General features: G+C 42.7%; 1 protein-coding gene across 2 annotated transcripts in view; it reads right to left on the minus strand.

Moving 5' to 3' along the window:
• Positions 1–20,251, minus strand: part of RAPGEF4 (Rap guanine nucleotide exchange factor 4) — a 1,002,526-nt gene that overhangs the window by 736,300 nt on the left and 245,975 nt on the right. For both annotated transcript variants that reach the window (XM_085645283.1, XM_085645282.1), the window contains exon 4: positions 2,644–2,790. In XM_085645283.1, the coding sequence (XP_085501409.1) occupies positions 2,644–2,790 (147 nt within the window). The remainder of the gene's footprint in view (positions 1–2,643; positions 2,791–20,251) is intronic.

Here is a 20,251-nt window from a genome sequence, read left to right on the forward strand (position 1 = left end):
AATAAGTGTCTAAATACAGTATTAGCATCAGCAGAGGATTGCGGTCGCGTGAGTTATAGTTGTCTGCACTAACTATAACGGGGGAATTTCATTGGTTTTTTATCAGTAAAATTTCCGCTAACTATAACATGTGTGAAACCTATGGTTTTTTCAGTGAATATATATATATATATATATATATATATATATATATATATATATATATATATATATATATATATATATATATATATATATATATATATATATATATATATATATTTTTCCTTCCAACAACCAATTCCAGTGGCTTGCTTATTAATCCTCCTGACGCGTTTCGGCTTGTGCTGAGTCTTGTTCACAGATAAAGCAATCCATGATTTAAACATGACCACGTGTTTTTATACACCAATCACAGACTGTTCTTTTCTTTCTCAGTTATTTAAGATCATATATTTAAAGTGCGCATTGTAAGTAACCCTATCTGTTCGTTCTTAAACTGCAGTGTAATCTGAACATCACAGACAGTTTTCTTGTGAACACCGCAATTATTATAAATGTTCGTACAATTTCAATGCACCTTCAGTTGATTTGGCATTCTTGTCACCATACAAGAATACATGGATATGAAGGAAACAGGATGAAATGGGGATACATTATTTCCATTTTTTGAACTTCAAGAACACGAAAGACACTGAATGAGACGGACACGTATGGCGGCATTGTGGCCAGGAAGTATGCCCAATCAAATTAAGGAGCAATGAGTAGCAGTGGTAAATTGTTCAGAGTCCTAAAGTCAACAGAAAGAGGTCAGCAAAAAGTGGAGCAGGAAGGCAAAATGTTTAGGGTAACCCTGTAAAAAGGGCCATTCCCAACATCACATATACATACATATATTATGAGAGTAATACAACACATTTCTACTTTTTAAATACAACATTGTGACCAAAACTACGAAATGACCACTCATTTATGACTAATCGACACACATGTGACAGAGGGACCACATCTGAGAAAAATCAGTTTTGCCCATTCCTTTTTATGTCCACTTTAATTGAAATTATAATCTCACATTATGCAATAATCAAAATTGGCCCGATAGGGGTTGCTCCATCTTTGCCCTAAAAAGATACTGTAATATTGCTGCTAGTCTCACCCATTTCACTTAAGACTTAACAGAGATCAAATAGCACTGGTCAGAATGACCCCACACATTGTGTTATGTAAGGCAAATATATTTATTTTTGTGCATCAGCCTAATCTGCTAAATCTGAGACTATGTTTGTATAGGTAGAGCACCAGTATTGTATTAACTGTCCTATTTTATGTAACAAAGAAACAGATGGAATGGGTACTCTTTCTTGCACTTCTTGGTTGCCAGATGAATGGGCGAGTCCTTCCTGTAGCCAAGACTCCACCTCACTAACAAAGGATGTGAAAGGTTCACAGAGACAATGAATTCTAAATATAAAAGTAGGGGCAATAATCAGTAACAAGGGGATGATGAAAGTAGTGATTAATATTTCCTGCATTTGATGCCATGCATCCTTCTTAAGGTCAGGCCTCCCTGCACATGATCTAGGCAGGAAGTGACATCAGCAAAGGGAAAAAAGTGCCATCTTGGATTGGGAATTCCTAACAAACTGCAAGGAATGTATCAACCTTGAATTGAGTTCAGTTATAGTGGTGACTCTGCCCAGTAATAGTCTTGTGGTGGAAGTAATGGAAAGACTTAGAATCTTGGTAATTAGTAATATCTTTGTCCCCCTACAAACGTAGCAACCTGCATCTAAAAATATAAGTTTAATAAATCAATATTACATAATAAACATATTAATTATCAATCACAAGCATACTAAATAAAGGGGAGGTTAATTGGTAACTAATTATTACTTAATTAACTTCCTACCCTAACCCCCTACCAACCCAACAACCCGCTACAACATTATAAATTACTATTAACAATTAAATAAAAAAATCATTTACATTAAAATTACAAACTGTATTTAAGAAAAATTAATAACAATTATACAAACAATACTAAGAAAACGATATTAATCACCTGAAAAAACGATATTCTTGACAACGATATTTCTGTCACACAATATTTTTCTTCAGATATTTCTGTCTCCCGATATTTCCAACTTGATATTTTGTCCAAATACCCTCATTTATTGACTTTGGAAGTTGAAAGGGTGAGTAGAATGTGTTTGATTTGAACCTGTGACCCTAAGATCAAACATAGATCCCTGAAGTGGATGCATGAATCCACTTAACCACTACACCCTGTTAACTATTTTGATAAGGTGGTACCTTTGCCCTGCTCTTTGACGGCCAGCGATCAGTCTCTGAATCTAAGAACATTATTTGTTCTTAAAATATTGGAAAAAATGAAAAGAGGTTGTGAATCCTCCTGAAATGTCACTTAAAATCTGCCTGCTTTGTAGAACAAACTTTCCACTGCATATTAAATATGCCTATAAAATTTCACTGCTCACCTTTAATTGCAACATTAGGATCTTATCTCACCACCCTCAGATTGTCAAAGCACCTTTTTGATAATCATGAAAAAAATATAAATTGACTGACTTAAATACTTCTGAATTAAAGATAATACAAATATTCAGCACATAGGCGCTAAAACAAGAAAATCTTCAGACTTACCTCCCATAGTATTTTAAAGTCCTTCTGCTCGATACGGAGAAGCTCGCTATACTCCCGTGTAACAATCGTAGCATGGCGGGGAGTGTTGTCAAGAATTGACTCTCCAAATGCTGTTCCAATTCCAAGTGTGCATATTGTGACAGCATCCTTGAAATAAAAAAAGGCATGAATTTCCATTAGTGCCTATGTAGAAAGCTGAGATTAACAAAGCCAACAAAAAAGTTTAGAACGAGGGTACTAATAGAGTTGCTTGCCTGCGCTCAACATTCAGTCAAAGTCTGAAGGAGGAACGAAGGAGACCAAGACAGTGCAGTCTTTTGCTGCCTGTAGAGGAATGTATTTTGGCATACAGGCATTAATAGCCTCATTGTTCAAATGTTGCTGTATGGTAACAACAGTTGTTTGCTCTTCTATTATTTATGCACCCTCACCTTCTTTTGTGACCCATAACTGAGAATTTGATGATTAACAGTTGCAGAGGCTGTTTACCAGTGACACTACTTTCAGCAGGGGGCAAAAACATTTCATTATGCATGTTGTAGGCATGATTCGTGTCGTGTGATTTATGTCAAACCGTACTGATATTAGGGATGGATAAGGAAGCAATGAAATTCTATGTGCAAATCAAATATCATATATATGTGAGGAAGGTGACATTATACTAATGATAAAGAGACATTATACCAAGGTGTTGGATGGAGACACAAGCTAATGATAAAAACCGCAAAACCACTCAAATAGGGCAGTTATAGTTTAACAACTATTGCAATTTGCAGCAGTGGAAAAAGGTACCTGCACATACCTTTCACACAAAGTGGTCAATCAAGGGTAGAAATGCTACAACAGAGGAGACTTCTGCTGCAAAGAATTGAAAGTATGGGATTGCCAACAGCGATACCCAACATAACATTACATAGTTGTCTGGAGAACTCAAATTCAAACAAAGAGGTATTACAAAAAGATTTTTTATTCCAATATATTGAAAGAAAAATATTATAGATATAAATGTAAAATACACAATTATGTGTAACAATTACAACATATAACATCCATCACTTAGCCAATCTAATGGGTACAACCCAATTTGACAGCAACGTAGATGGTATAAAGATCAGACGGTATGTAATATGCAGAAGCATTCAAATTATTTCTTTGTAAGACATGCCCGATCAGATAGCGCAGCCAACACCCCATCAAAGAAGCTGTTAGTAGAGAGACCAAGATATGCTGTAAGTTCTAATGAAGACTGTATGTAAAAGTTCTCAAGTTCCTCTAATTTTTTTTCCAATTTTTTATTTATTTATTTGCAATATATAATTGTACAGGCATCTCCGAACTATGCATGCAACAATATGAGTCTTATAGCTAAAATTTAGTAGAGTGATCATGGCCATGCTGGCGACATAGCTAACATATACACAAGCATTATTCGCAACAAGGTAAGCATCTATTAGAAAAATAATCATAAATCGTGTAAATTATTGGCATCAGATGTTCTAATAGAGCCCCTTTGTCGTGACTCATCTAAGCAATCCTCCCTTCCCTCCTGTCTATCCCACCCCCCCCTTCGGCGTGCCAAGTACAATATTAGTTGTCTCATTATCTAGCGTTGCTACAGGTGAGGTCCCCAAGACTAGACAACGTTTTGTATAGGGAAATCTAACTTTGTCAAGTGTAGTGGGAATGTCCAGGGTTAGTGACCTTGTTCATCGTATTGCACAGTAGACAGGGGGCAAGTATCAGATTGGTTCAGCAGGAGCCTCCGCCCTGGAGTCATCAGTTACCTCAGCATTCGGGATTTTCAAAAGTACCGCCAATGTTTACCAAGCCCTTGCTGCCTCCAGTACTTTCTCGTTATCCGCTTGTGTGGCTAGTTGTAACCTAATAATGCATTCGCATCCCGCCCATTTACTGAATTCAGATTTCCATCTCTTAATATTTGGGCCCTTCTTTGACTTCCAATGTGCCGTGATGTCTCTCTTAGCCAATAGACGGCCCAAATCCAGAAATTTACTAGTGACCTTATTTTTCTCAATTTGCTCTAATGGCACCAGCAAGAACTCATTGTTTCCAATTTAAGTTTCCACATAGACAACCAAATATTTTTTTTATAATGCCAGTTATAGTATGGCAAACTAACTATAACTTGGGCCCCCATCATGCACTACTAATAACCACACATATTTCATCACATTACTGATTATATGTAAATAACATTGTTGAAAACACTAATGGGATCAACCAATGATTCTGACAGTGTGATGTAGGTTTTGTGAACAAGGAATAATACAAATACCTAAATTAATGGTTAGAACCTTTAAGCTTGTCTGTAAGCTTTCAAAAGATGCAAGATGTATTGGATATTTCAGAAGTGAAGAACATTTGGTGTGTGTCTTTGTTTTTTTAGTTTCATTCTTCTAAAGGATGGGTACGTCAATTGCAGGTAGGTAGCCGCCAAACATCACTGACCATTAGACCCTTTTGTCAACCTTTGCTGTGAATGGCTAAAGGCTGAGCAAGTAAAGTATTAAGTGGTCATGGAGGGGCGGGCACAGGGCGAGGTCATAGATGAGGACCTGCAACCAAACTCCTGGTGCGCATGGCCAAAGGATTGCACAGCTAGGGGTGGCCACCTCAAGAGGGTTAGATGCAGGGTTAGGCCTTAGGGCAAGACACTGAGCTGCATAAGTGTGTGCCTCTTCCTTCACAAAGTAATCCCCAAGCGCATTTTCAAGCAACTTTCTACAGTCCATGTCTTGATTGTATCGGAAACAGTGTAGAAAATGTGAAAAAGGGGAACATCATTTACAACGCACGCGTTGCAACACATGTCATTACAACAAATGTTTTACAACGCAAAATCCATTACAACGCATGTCATTAAATCGCATAATCCATTACAACGCATTCCCCAAAGTAAAGCCCCGGCAGAGTTAGAATAGTAATTGCGTTGTAATGGATTATGCGTTGTAATGACATGCATTGTAGAGACATGCGTTGTAATGGATTTTGTGATGTAAAAAGTTTGTTGTAATGACACGCGTTGTAACGCGTGCGTTGTAAAGTGTCATATTCGTGAAAGACATGCCCAATTCATTATGTCAAAGAAAAAAAAAGTACAAACATTCTACATCTCAGCACAGTACAGAGAAGTGTGGACCAAAAATGAAAAAAGTATCATAATGTAAGCTGATTATATCTACACTCACATGACTGTAGAATATACCATGAGAATATACTTAGAGATTAATATATGGAGGAAGCAACAGACACTTACTGCAGTCTAAAGCAGTTGAAATGTGACTGTTAGGCCACATGGCCAAAACACATTTGTTCTCCAACAGAAGAGGTGCCATACATTCACAATTACATGTGAACCAACATGAGGTTATTTAAAAGAAGTTGAATGCCCAGAGGGTGTTCTAGGGTTTATGAAGGAGTCATCAAGGAGTTCTTTTATCTGCATTCTTAATGGCCATGTACCCCAGAGAGTTTCTTTTCGTGCATCAGTGTAACTTGTTCAGCAGGTTTTTCAAGTGCACTGGTATACACATATATTCAGACTGACCACAGGCCCCTCAAGTGAGATAGATATATATATATATATATATATATATATATATATATATATATATATATAACCTACTGGCGGTCGTCAATAGGTAGTTATAGTTAGGACCAAGTTTCCATAGGAAGAGCATTTTATGTTGCGCTTATAACTTTGGCATCGTTTGATGAATCTTCATGACATTTTCCAAAATAATTCTTTGTTCATATCAGCTCCTATGTTGAGAAAAAAGCGTTTTCTCCATGTTAATTTCCATAGGAAACTTTAGACAAGGCTACAGGTCGAACGGGTGAACGGAATTACCCCAAATTTGGCAGGGAGAAGGGTCTTGGTCTAGAAAGCACGCTTTTGTGTATTTGGTGTAAATCCGTTCAGTAGTTTTGGAGAAATATCAAAATTTACAGATATCGATATTTGGGAATTCTGCCATCTGATTGGCTGAGGCGTTTTGAGCACGAGCTTGCTGCTTATTGGCTGCGAGCGGTTGCAACTAGGAAGTGTTGGCAGCCATTTTGTGATTCCGTTGAAATGAGTCAAGGGGAAAAAGGGTGAAAAGAGTAGGAAACAGGAGGATAGGAGCACTGTAACCTCTGTGGGGGAGTGCGAAACGAAGTAGTCACTCCTACCGGACTGAAAGTGCGGTCTTGCTCAGAGTGACATGGTGCTGAGATGAGATGCTGCTACACTCGGGTATGAAACCGAGAGCCTAAACCGTGAGCTCATTGCTGTAAAGTAATGTGCTCTGGTCTTTGTAGCATACCTGTGGAAGTAGTGTTAGTAGGCGTTTATACCATACAGGGAGTGGGAAGCGAACTACTGACCTCTACCGTGCGTTTATACTATACTGGAAGTGGGAAGCGAAGTACTCACGCCTACCGGTGTGAAGACTCGGGGATCAAACCAAGCTGATTGTTGTAAAGTGATGGGCTGTGGGGGCTCTAGCATACTGGCTGCTGTAGTATAACTGTGTAAGTAGTGTTAGTATGCGTTTATACTATAAAGGGAGTGGGAAGCGAACTACTCGCCCCTACTGGTCTGAAGACTCGGGGATTAAACCGTGAGCTCATTGCTGTAAAGTGATGTGCTCTGGGCACTGTAGCATACCTGTGGAAGTAGTGTTAGTTTGCGTTTATACAATACAGGGAGTGGGAAGCGAACTACTCACCCCTACTGGTCTCAAGACTCGTGGATGAAACCATGAGCTCATTGCTGTAAAGTCATGTGCTCTGTGTAGTATTCCAATGTAAGTCATAGTAGAATGTTAGTATGTAATGCTACTATAATGTAAGTATGTAATGTTAGAATGTAGGGCTGTCATGAGGGGAATCTTGGAGAGTTTGTACACGGTGCTGGAGAAGACGGTTGCCTTGATGTCTGGTCCTGTTGCTGGCTGTTTACGCTGTCTTGTTTTCCTGCAATAAATCTACTTATCGGTTCCACTGCTGTCTTCCTCTTCACTACATAAATTTAGCGACGAGCGGGAGAAGGTAAAAAGAAGGCAGCACTCACCAAGATTTTGAGCTTGCTTGTGTTCTGCTGAAGACCCATTTTCTTGCTGAAGCTGTTTCGACTCATCCGAGGGTCGTCGGCTGATCGAACTATGTGATCCTACCTCTGGTAGGATTTATATTTTTTGATTTTGTGCTTCCTCTGCCTCTTCACTACACTCTGGTTGCTGTACTACACATGTGTAAGTAGTGTTAGTATACGTTTAAACTAATTCTGTAGTTATGCATTAACCAATGCATCATGGCCCTATGGAGCGCCACCTCCCGGGCGCAGGTCATACAATGTCCCGGGGTGTGCATATGTGGGACATTTATGTTTGCTATTATGTTGCACATTATCCTGTGATAGTAAATTCTTGTTTGACTCGTTGAAGCGAGAGGAGGAAAACCTCGTATCGCTTCAATAAAGCGGATCCGGAGGGTAAAAATGGAGAAAAAGAAATTAAGCGGGGTCTCATCCGTTCATTTAAATGAGCCCACTGGTGGGTAATGTTCCGGGGCCAATCCTATTTTTATATTGCTGGTTCTCTGCAGCACTGGGGACCTTAATCCCATATGTAAATTAGGCGCGGGAGGGCACAGAGAGGTTTCACAGACTAGGGGATCGACACCTCCCCGGGTATTGTTTGCGAATTGTTCGGGGGCTTCGAGGCCAACTCAAGACTGGGGATCGGCAACCTCCGGGACTTTACTTAAATATGCAGGGTGGGCCTCGCCAGTCCTTGAAGCCTCGGTGGCCCTAGGCAGTGCCTTATTGGTTCTGAAATCACACGAGCAGTACTCATGGTGTTATAAAGTGATACACTCATAGAACCCTTGCCGTTGTAGAATTACCCAGGCTTCATTTATGTAATAGTCTGTTGGTTTATATTTGGTAGGTGCATCGCAAAATTAAAAATGTTTTCCCTCATAACCTACTATCAACCGCTGATTTTCACAATAAACTACAGACAAGTGTTGTCAGAAAAAGAAGACCCATACACTCACTTATTTAATGGTAAAAAAAATAACTTTTATTAAAACAACAGAAATAAATGAGAACGTAATTTTATCCGAACAACAGTAAAACATGAAAAAAGTGGGTGGGACTCCTCTGGAACCAGCGTACAAAACCTGCAAGAGAAAAAAGAAGCATAAGTATGTGTGCCATGTCCAAGAGAACAAGCATTTGCAATGCAATAGGTCTCGCATTAACGCGAGTTTAAGCTATTGGCATTGTAAATGACAATGCCTTTCATTGATGTTTTAAAAACAAAAACAAAAATAAAAGGCATTGTTATTTGCATTGTCAATAGCTCAAACTCGCGTAAATGCGAGACCTATTGCATTGCAAATGCTTTTAAATTGCTGGCAGGTCTACGAACAGGAGTGACCTGGCTCACTTAAAGCCCTGCGCACTGTACGTTTCAAGCAAGCGCCCTCTGCACGAGACTACAGGCTCCTTGCCCTTTGACCCAAGGCACCCTGCCCAGTGACACTGGCTCCTGCTCACAGTATGAGGTTCCTATCCCTAAAACTCACCACCATTGGCTCACCGCATGAGACCAGAGGCAGCCTGAAGCCGCGCTCATGAGCTGGCATCAGAAAAGAGGCAATACCAGCACGTGCCCTGAAGTTCTGGTAATGCGCCATTTAGGCGCTCTAAAAACGTCAAAATAAATACAATGAAATAACAAGCCTGGGAATTGTGTGCGCACGCGCTAAAAGAAAATTTAAAAAAGAACGCGAGTGGTGCTCAGAGGGGCTTGAGTGAATGCACTGGCGATGAGCGGGTGCGTGATCGCACATCCTGCTCTTTTTCAAAGCACATACTTGTGATTGTGGTGCATGGCTGCGCACTCCCGCAAGCCGTATGCCGCCACAAGCACGAGTATGTGCTTTGTAAAAAGAGCTGCACGATGACTAAAGGTCCCCTAAGCAGTGCATGCGCACTGCGTAGGCGAGACCTAAAAAGAAAGGTAGTCAGAATGAAAGGAAGAAAGTGAGAATGTGACAGAGAGTGAGTGGGTGGAAGGGAGAAGGGAAGGGAGAGTCAATAGAACAGAGAAAGGAGGAGACAGAGCATTGGCCTACTGCACCTGGCCCTCACTGTTCACCTCCTGCCACCCATGTGTCTGGGATGCTGGGGTCCGCGAGAAACAGAGCAGTCCAGCAAGTGTTTCAAATGAAACAGAGATATTAATGAGTCCAGAGATTATATTATTATCTACGGAAACATCGCTTGTCTGCTCCTGTGCACCCAGGCTGCTGCACCCCAGCCCCTTTCCCCGCACTGTGCTCAATTGCAGCTTCTGCGCACCGAGGCTTCACTGCTCACCTGCCTCAACCGGTGTGTCCAACGACGTGCCGGTGCGAGCTCCAACTCCGGGGTGCGGCTCTTAGGGTGGCACAGCAGGTCTCCAGTCGGGGACGGTGTCTTGATACCACGATGGAAGGTGTCAGAAAGGCCAGAGCATCAAAGCATAAAAGGGAGAAATAATATAATGGTGGAAACGTGTTAAGGTAAATGAAGGTTTATTTCAAGCTAAAGAGAGAACACCAGTTGAGTGCATCCTTCCTTCTTGAAGTATGATCTACCAACTGTTAGTGGTAATCGTGGTTCAAAGAGGAGTTGGAGTGCACAAGAATACACAAGGGTAAATAATAATATATTATGCCAACGTTCATATACAAAGGAACAGAGCGCATGCTAAAAGGATAATGTGCGCGTGCAATGCAGTTGGGCAAGCCTGGGTGCATGTACACTTAGTAATCAGCTCACTACAGTGCCCCAAAAGCCAACACCACGTGTCTGTAGGGCAGCGCTGCCCGCTGGCTCAGGCCTACAGTACGGTCCAGCAGGTCCTTAAAATGAGACGGAGATGTGACTGAATGAGATCAGAGATCACATCATTACGCGTGGCAACATCGCTTGTTTGCACCTGTGCACCCAGGCTGATGCACCTCATCCCTTCCGCCGCACCGCGCTCAATTGCAGCGCCTGTGCACCCAGGCCCCACTGCTCACCTGCTGTCATTGGTTTGTGTCCAAACACGACGGACAGCAGGGTTCACAATTTAGATGTAGTTTTGATTGCCAGGATGATGTACACCTCATGGATCCCTTTTTTTTATTGTACATTGTGATATGCGAGGTGGATGCGGCCATATCACCTGAAGCAGTGTGGAAGAACTGGGATATGTGGCGTCGTCGTTATCCTATTTATACGTACTCAAAGTGGGCTGGGCTTCCGTACGCCAGGCCAGCGTAGGGGTGTGAATAATTATTCCGGGGACCTGGGTGTTGTTCAGTTCCTGCCTGGGCAGGAAGTGTACTTATGTGTGTGTCCCTGTTGCAGTTTTGACGTCACACAATCCGCAATTTACATTAATGTAGCATGTACCGGGAGGGCGGCAACTATCGCTAATGAGATGCTATCCGAAAACATTGAATGGACAACATCACATGTCGTTGTCAAGCTTGTGGATATGCGCAGACACGCATGTCAATGTTGTGCGGTATTATTGAAAGTGTTGCTATTGCGAAGCGCACACATGTGAATGTGCTCGGATGGAGGGAGGGAGGATAAGCAGTGAGGCAATGTCATACACAGTGATAACGCTCATTACAGTCAAGCAATGCATGTCAAACGTGAATCTGAAAGTCTCACATATGACACACTACTATACTGGTAAAGCATGACAACAGAGCATACTGCAACACAAATCTACACATTACTCTTTACTGTTTGTCACATGTGATCTAGGATGTGCACTCTGCCCGTGGCTGATGATACCCCTTCGAGCCACCAATACCCAGGCCGAAAGGCAGCACAATAATGCGCGCACACACACAGCAGGGGCATCGTGTAACACACATTTGTTTTTTGATGTAACATTTTAGATGCATGGCTATCACACGTGGAAGGCTACTGTACAGAGCATGATTATTGATCAAGATGATTGTTGCATGTTGTGTGTACTATAAGATATGTGTACACAGTAAAAAAGTTTTCAAAAAAGCTCTGTAAGCAGAAGAGGTTTCTCTCATCAAAAGAGAATGAATAAAATGGGTGGGGTCCTCCAACTGTTCCAATGGGAAATGTTATGAACCAATACCATACATATACTAGTGAGACCTTCATTCACTCACCTACACACCCATACACACACTAACTCACCCATACAGCCCTTCCCAGAGGCACTTTTTAATCCATACAACCAGTGAATCACACACTCAGACATGTATGCACAGAGTCACACACCCCCCGCACCCACCCATACAGACACTCAGGCACCCATACAAATACTCAAATCAATAAACCATATAGACACTCATGTAGCTACTCACCAACCCATGGAGCCGCTTATACACCAACTGAGACACTAATACAGACTTTCACACAGTTTAGTCACTAACCCATACATTCAGTAACACATGTTCAATCACTCACTTATACAGTCAGTCACACACCTACTAAATAATCCATTCAGGGACTTGTAAATTCACTCTTTCTTCAATACACTTTGGCATAGATATATATGAAAAATATTTAAACTTTACAGAAATACACATTCACTGGATGATGTAATCAGTGATGTAATTTGAGATGTCATCAGTGATGTCACTGACCATGTCATGAGTCATGTAATATGTGACATCATCACCAGTGCATTGCGAGCGCGCGAGGTATAGTTAGCTCAACTAACTATAACAGGCAAATTTCTCTGGTTTTATATGAGTCAAATGTCCGACTAACTATAACGTCCTTGAAACCTATGGTTTTTTCAGTGAATATATATATATATATATATATATATATATATATATATACTCAGGGCTTGAAGGCTCGAAGATTGTTACAACTTAAAACTGTGAGTTAAAAATTTACATTTACTGTTTTCCCAATTACCATTTCTCCCTAGCTTTAAGAACCGTCCTTGGGGTTTCCTTATTTAGTTGCAGTGCTAGTGCCCTTGATAAGGAATTGTAAGCATTGCTACCAAGTTTATTTCGTTGGTATAATAAGAATCACCTTTGTTTAGTATATAGCGTTGCCATTTACTGACCCGCTATCATGGGGAAAAGGAAATCCATTGACAAAGATGGGAATGGGAGGACCGAGGGGCCATGCAAGAAAGTTAGCAAAACTAAGACGTCATGTAAATTCAGTCTTAAAAACTGTGTTCTTGATCGTATTGATGATCTATTGGTAGAATGCCACGACATCTTAGATCCTGCTCTGAATCCAGCCACCCCAGGCAATCTGCAATCTTTTGTTGAACCAGTCCCTCCTCCTAGCCCTAACCCCAATTGTGCTAAACGAATTCCGTCTATATATACCAAGCGCACTACACGAAGCGCTGTGACTAAGATCCCAAGAGCAAATATCACCACGTAATGCGAAATAGGGATGGTTGCTAGGTAAGTAGGGACTCATCCTTTTCCCACCGTAGCAGCAGATACAAGTTTAACAGAAGACACAACTGACATAACTGATATAAATACCACCATTAATATCCCTTTAATCAATCGATATTCACCACTCAATGATTTGCCTGAAAGAATGATGGGAAGGCAGGAAGAAGCTGGTAGGGCCTCTTTGTCACCAAGTCTAGAAGTAGTGCATACGGACACCGAGAAAGAGCATACAGAAAGGAGGGGGAGGGTCATCTAGCCGAGCATTCGACAGTAGGGTTGGATACTTGAAGGGTCACAGGTTAAGACTCTTGTGGATAAAAATCAACCTAGGGTAGACATATCCAACCAGTCCTCGAGCTCGTTATTAATGCAGGACATCGCACTAGGTATCAGTGCTACCCCTAAACCAACAAATCCCTTAGTGTCTCTCATGTCTATCAAAACGCGACATCAGACACAACCAAACACAAAGCTCCCGGATCTAGGGGGTAATAATGAAACTAACTTAGTTGATATTGAGCGCCATTATAGTTTAAGGCGCGACCAAGACCAATGCTCTCCAAGAGCATTTTCATGATTAATGTACCTAAAATTCCGTTCTCCTATACCAAATACGAAGACAATAACTCTTTGGTCAACAAATCAATCCATTGGATCCGGAAAATAAAGAGGTGCAGGTCAGTCATCAGGGACGACATCCTCTGGGTAAAACGACTAACCCACAATGCCGCACCAACTGATTCCATTGAATTGTATCTAAGAGATGAGACCTTAGCACACAACCTTCTAGCCCTGGAGGCAAGATCATGCTCACCTACAACTACCAATATACATATGAAGTGTAATCCAGCAAAGGGTGGCCCAGCACTCAATCATGCAAATTATGTTTAAATGGAGCTTACTTATTATCCACCAATGCAATAAAACAGATAAACAATATTTATTTATTTATTTTTATTTACTTGAGTTTTATAAAGCGCTGGCTAGACCCGGAGGTATCAGTGCGCTTTACATGAGGAGAGTTACATAGGTTACAAATTACATATTGTTACAGAAGGTACAACAGTTACAAGTTACATTCTTAGGTTAATGGCGTGTAGAGGGGTAAGGGGGTAATGTAAAAGGGTGAGGGGAGGGAGAATTAAGCGGAGCATAGGCATAAGGATAGACAAAGCAGGCAGGTGGAGAGGAATTCAGGGGAGAGAGGAAGGGAAAAGGGGAGGTAGCCAAAGAATGAAGGAGGGAAGCGGAGGTGGAGGGGGTGGGGGAAACAGCGTGGAGACGGGGAAGTAACTGTGTCTGACGTCTGGCTGGGTGGGACAGGGATCATTCTCAGTCCTCAGTTTTGTGTGATTCCCATTTTCACTGTGGACTCTCTCAGCGGGGTTGCTGAGACTCCAGGGCATAAGATGCCGGATCCCTTCCAACAAGGGGAGAGGAGTGCTTTGGTCACAGGTACACACTGAGGAATGAAGGAGGGAAGAGGTGGGGGAGGGGGTAGGAAACACAGCAGGAACACAGTGTCCGACGTCCGGCAGGGTAGGGGACGGCTCCCAGTGGTAAGGGGATCAGTCCCAGTCCTCCACTATATGTGACACCCTTGTCACTATGGGCTCTCTCAGAGGGGTCTCTGAGACTCCAGGGCAAAGATGCTGGATCCATCCACAACAAGGGGCGTAGGAGTGCTTTGGACAAGGGTATAGATTATGGGGGCCACTTAAGGGAGTCAAGCTGGTAGAGAAAGGCACTCCCTGTAAAAGGGTCTAATGGCATTGCCTCTTCCTACTTGGCTAGCGCCACGTTGACAAGGCATCAAATCGCCAGGTTGGAAAGAAGGCGCTCTGTGTTGCTCGTACAGTCACCATTTTAAGGACAGGCAACACGCTTTAAACGAACAGCCGCAGAGACCCTAATAGAGTAAAAAAATGCAGCAGATATCTCATCGGGTGTGCGTCCGGTTGGTTTAAAGTTAGATCCTTGGGTTGTTCCAGCGTTGTACTTTGATGGCTCCCCTTCGACCACAGTGAGGCAACCATGGCAAGACAGCAGAATCAACAAGCAGCCCCAAACCCCCTCTACTACCGGAACTCCAGCGGTGCCAGGGGTTGCCAAATGTAGAACCAGGAGGGGAGAGAGGCGCCCCAGTCCTCAGCGGTAGGAGTGCACAGGCAGAGCAGGGAGCAATTCAAAGGCTCCAAAGAAATCAGGCCATCAATGTAGGCAGAGGAAGGGGCAATCCCTGAAGGTGGGCTTGGGAGGAATTCAAATTGCAGCGCTACAAGGTGAATCGCAAGCTGCTCCTCTTCCGGCCATCCAGCCCGGGACACCTCAGGAGTGGAGGTGTTGTTGGGACAGCAGATCAGCCCTGGGGAGTACTTACAGAACGAGACAATCCGCCGGCATTTTCCAGAAAGCTGGTCAGGCGGATGGAGGAGGCCACCCGCCCAGGACCGTGTCGATGCCACTCACACGGCCAAGCATGCATCCAGGGCTCTCCCTTGGTGAAAGTCAGCGGGGAGGCCACCCTGTTACAATCAGCACAACGAGGGAGGCAGGAAGGACACCTCTTAGATTGTTATTCGATGTCCTTGCATGGCCGCCACACCAAGGTCAGGCACTGAACAACTATAGGACATCAGCAAGTTGTAAGTGCCCCCTCACTTCAGAATGCTCCATACAGTTGCTCACACTGCAGTCACAACAGGCGATCTTTTCTTGCATAAAACAGCAAACTCGAAGCCGGCACGATAGTTCTCACAGCGCATACATCATTTTAGGGTCAGGCCATGTGTCAAGATCTTCTCAAAAAGACACTGATAGATTTTGATTGTAGGTGAGTAAATTCTTTATTCTTATTTCAATTTCTTACATTTCAAGGTCGCCAATGCGTTTCATCCTCATGCAGACTTCTTCAGGGCTAAAATATATACAAACAGACAAGACGCTATTTACAATGCATAAACATGTGCTAAACATAAATGCATATGAACCAGACAAAACAGTGAACAAAAAATACATCCAATAAAATAAGCAGTTAAGGCATAACTATTCTATGACATAAATGGGAAGAGCACATCTCAAAAAATACATATGATGACAGCGGGAATAGACAAGAATAAATATAAGCATGAACATAAATAACTCCAGGACAGAGATGCTCACTAAGTCAGTGTGAATGCAATTGATCTTATTTTCAAAGACATGGTAGACAAGTTTTGCCCCATTAAGAGTGAAAGACAAAACAGATGAATTTGAGTGAAACCATCAATTGTCACAGATTCACATACAGACTTTCTAGCACAACACGAAAATATATGTATGGCAAATGGTCAGATAGCATTAATTGAAAACCTCCTCAAATTATAGATGCTCTCAAATTCAGTAATGACACATTTAATGTTGTTATAAAGAACACAGTGAATACATTTAACCCTAGAGTGGGAGGAAGACATAACAGCTAAACGCCAATAGTTACCCTGGCTTCACATAATAACTTCTTTTTTATATCAATTATTAAAAAACACAGCATAAATATAAATCAAACGAATAATCAAAAGAGAGAGAGAAAAAGACACAAAGACTCAAATTGACCACAAACCCCACAGCTACTATTAAGTTGTACTGGCATTCCTTTGCTGTACTCAAAAGCTTTGCTTGACATGAGAATTCTTATGTGCAATCAGATCAAATAGCATACCAAGACAGTCTGAAAAAGAATAATGAAACACAAACTAGCCTTCAATTGTGAACAGATGAGGTCATCTTCTATTATACTCCTATCAATAAATCAATACCAAAGTAGAAATGTATGGATGTATAGGGCTGGTAGGTGGCCTTGCAGCTCCAAGCCTTAACCCTTGAGTACGGGCTTAGGGCAGCCAACGGTCGCACTATATCTGACAAGATGGGGGCCAACACCTTCAACAGAACTGCCAGCATGAGCCGAATCGATTACGTATTAATAGATCTGAGACTATGGTCCAAAATGTTGGACATGGAAGTAGGAGTAAATACAGATAGCGAGCATAACCATCTCAAGCTCACCATGACCACCATCTGGACCAAGAACTTCAGCAGCTCTGGTGCAAAGCTCTCGTCCAAGGTGATATGCCCCAAGAATGAAAACAGGCGCCTTAAGTGGGCGCATGTAGCTATTGTTGCCAGCAAGCTCGAAGCCATAAAACAAGCACTTCTGGTTAGCACTAGCAAACTCTACGATATACTAGATCAGCGGGATGAGCTTCCAGAGGTCACAACCATCCATACGTCTTTCTTCACTCAGCTAGCTTTTCACTTCAGCCTCCCAAGGTCTCACCGCAAGAAGCCATCTGACAACTCCCAATTCTCCTGGTTTTATCAAAAATGTAAGAAACTGTGGTTAGAGTTGGCAGCTGCGATCAAAGCAAATAACGTAGCAGACATAAGACTGGCCGGGAGGTCCTACAAGATAGCGCAGGCAGAGGCAAAAAAGGAGTGGGCTGAGAACCGTTGGCTACAGATTCGAGACGCCTTCAAAAGGAAAGATTCTCAGCAGTTCTGGTTGCTAGTCACTGGGGGTGACGTTGAAAAATCTAAACCACCAACTAACATTGCAGAGGCTACCTGGTTTAATCATTTTACTGCAGTTTATACGGGATCCGGAGTGATGGACATTGAAGGCTTCCTTAAGGAATACACAAGTATCCAGCATAACAGTGACCTATTTTCTCCAGACGATATAAAGCAAAGCATCAATTCCAAAGTTAAAAACAAAGTCTCCGGTCCTGATGGTGTACCTGGAGATATCTTTTTCAATGACACTCTGAATTGGTCAAACTATATCCGGGCACTAGCGAACGGAATTGATGCTGGGGCCCGATACCTCCGTCATGGAAGGGAGCCGAGGTTATCCAGGACTTCAAGAAGGGGGATCGTTCATTGCCCTCCAATTATAGGCCGATTTGCCAAATTGATGGTGTACAGAAGGTCTTCTCCCATGCTCTTCTTAACAAAATCACTGACTGGATGGAGGAAAATAACAGGAAAATAACATACTATCCCCCTTCCAAGCGGGGTTCAGGAGGAAAATCAGCACCATTGATCAGGTCTTTCGTTTCACCTTGTTGGCCTGGAAGACAGGGTTATTAGAACAGGGCAGTCTTTATACCGCCTTTATTGATCTAAAGTCAGCCTTTAATCTTATCCCCAGGCCCAAACTATGGCATGTCCTACGTGATCTGGGGTTTCCACCTGACATCTTGGCACTTTGATTGCATGAGGTTAACTATGCAAGGGTGCACTGGGGGGATCAAGGGCAGTTATCAGAACCAATTAAAGTTGTTAGAGGGGTACAGCAGGGCTGCGTTTTAGCCCCACTCTATTCTCGCTTTTTTATAAATGGAATGGTGAAATATTTAGTAGAGGTCCACGCAGATGACTCCTCAATGGGGAGAGTAAAATTAACAACTTTACTGTTTGCGGATGACACTCTGCTGGTTTCCAAGAACCCCAGTGGCCTTCAGTTGCTACTTGATCATTTCATAGCCTTTTGTGGATTGAGAGGACTGGAGATTAACACCATGAAAACAAAGCTCATGCTCATGAAACCCCACAAATCGTTCAAAGGCAAACTGCTGCTGGGGGGGGGACCCCTCTGGAGAGAATGGACACCTTTGATTATTTGAGTGTAACCCTCGCGAAGAAAATGTCCTGGAAACATCACATTTCAAAGCGAATCCTTCAGCAGAGGAAAACCACGGGGCACTTATTATGGAACACAGGGCTTCACAAACCAGGCCAATAGCAGCCCCGCTCCAGATATATGATCAGAAGGTGGTAGGCTTAGCCCTGTATGGGGCTGAAATCTGGGGGTTCGATAATTTAGAGTGTACTCTCCGTACAGAAAATAAGTTCTTGAGGTCGCTCGGAATGGTGCTTTATCGTCAATGACCTGCGCAGGGATGTCTTTGGGTTGGCCCTGCATCGGTGTCGAAGGGCACTGCGATGGTTCCAATCGGCGCAGTGGGGACGACGCATCAGTTTTGTAACAAAACAGCTGCAGAACCTACTTCTGAGGCCCAGGACTAGAGAGAGCACCAGGGCCAGGGTAGGGTTCACAGATGATAGAGTCCAGCAGCACCAGCAGAGTTGTAAGAAGTATTTTATGACCCAGAGACATCAGAAAACAGGAGGCAAGCCAGCAAACCCTTGGAGTCACTCTGGGTTCCAGTGAGATGGGTCCAGTCCTTGTCCTGAGCAGGGCAGAGATCAGCAGGTCGCAATGGCAGCTCAGCACAGCAATGAGGCTGTTTCTTGGAACAGTCAGTCAAGCAGGGTGGCAATCCTTGTAGAACAGCAGTCCTTACTCTGGTCAAGTATTGTGCTGTCTTGGTAGGGTCAGAGCCCCAGCACTTATACCCAAATGTTCCTTTGAAATGGGGGATGACTTCAAAGGAGCTTCTTGAAGAGCACAGGTCCCCTTTCATCCCAGCCCTTTCTGCCAAGCTCCCTCTCCCTCTCCCTGCCCAGGAAGGCTATCAGAAAGCAGATTAATGCAGATGAGTCCTCTGTCACACCCACCCTTCCTGTGTTTGTCAAGCAGGAATGAACAAAGTGTAGCTGTCACCCAACCCAGACGTGTATTGGAAACTGCTGCAGGCACACGGAGCAAAGTTAAGAGCAGAGAAATGTCCACTTTCTCATAGTGCCATTTCTAAAATAGTAATGTTAAATTCAACGTTACCATTAAAGAGGATTTATCATTACTGATCCAACAATATGAAACATGATGCAGCTACTCCTTTATAATCAGTAATACAGCTTAAAAGTGTTTAAGGAATTCCCAATGCTAGCCTATGAGAGGAGTAGGCCTCACAGTATGAAAAACGAACTTAGCTGTTTGCCACTACCAGGATATATAAAACTTAAAAGTACATGTTCTACCTTTTAGTTACATAGTACCCAGCCCATTGGGCTACCTAGGCTCTACCTTAGGGGTGACTTATGTGTAATAAAAAGGAAGTTTAAGGCTTGGCAAGAGGTTTTAAATGCCAAGTCGAAGTGGCAGTAGACTGAACATACAGGCCTTGCAATGGCAGGCCTGAGACAGGATTCAAAGGCTACTTGAGTGAGTGGCACAACCAGTGCTGCATGC

This window comes from Triturus cristatus, chromosome 3_1, assembly GCF_964204655.1.
Source record: "Triturus cristatus chromosome 3_1, aTriCri1.1, whole genome shotgun sequence".
Lineage (NCBI taxonomy): Eukaryota > Metazoa > Chordata > Amphibia > Caudata > Salamandridae > Triturus > Triturus cristatus.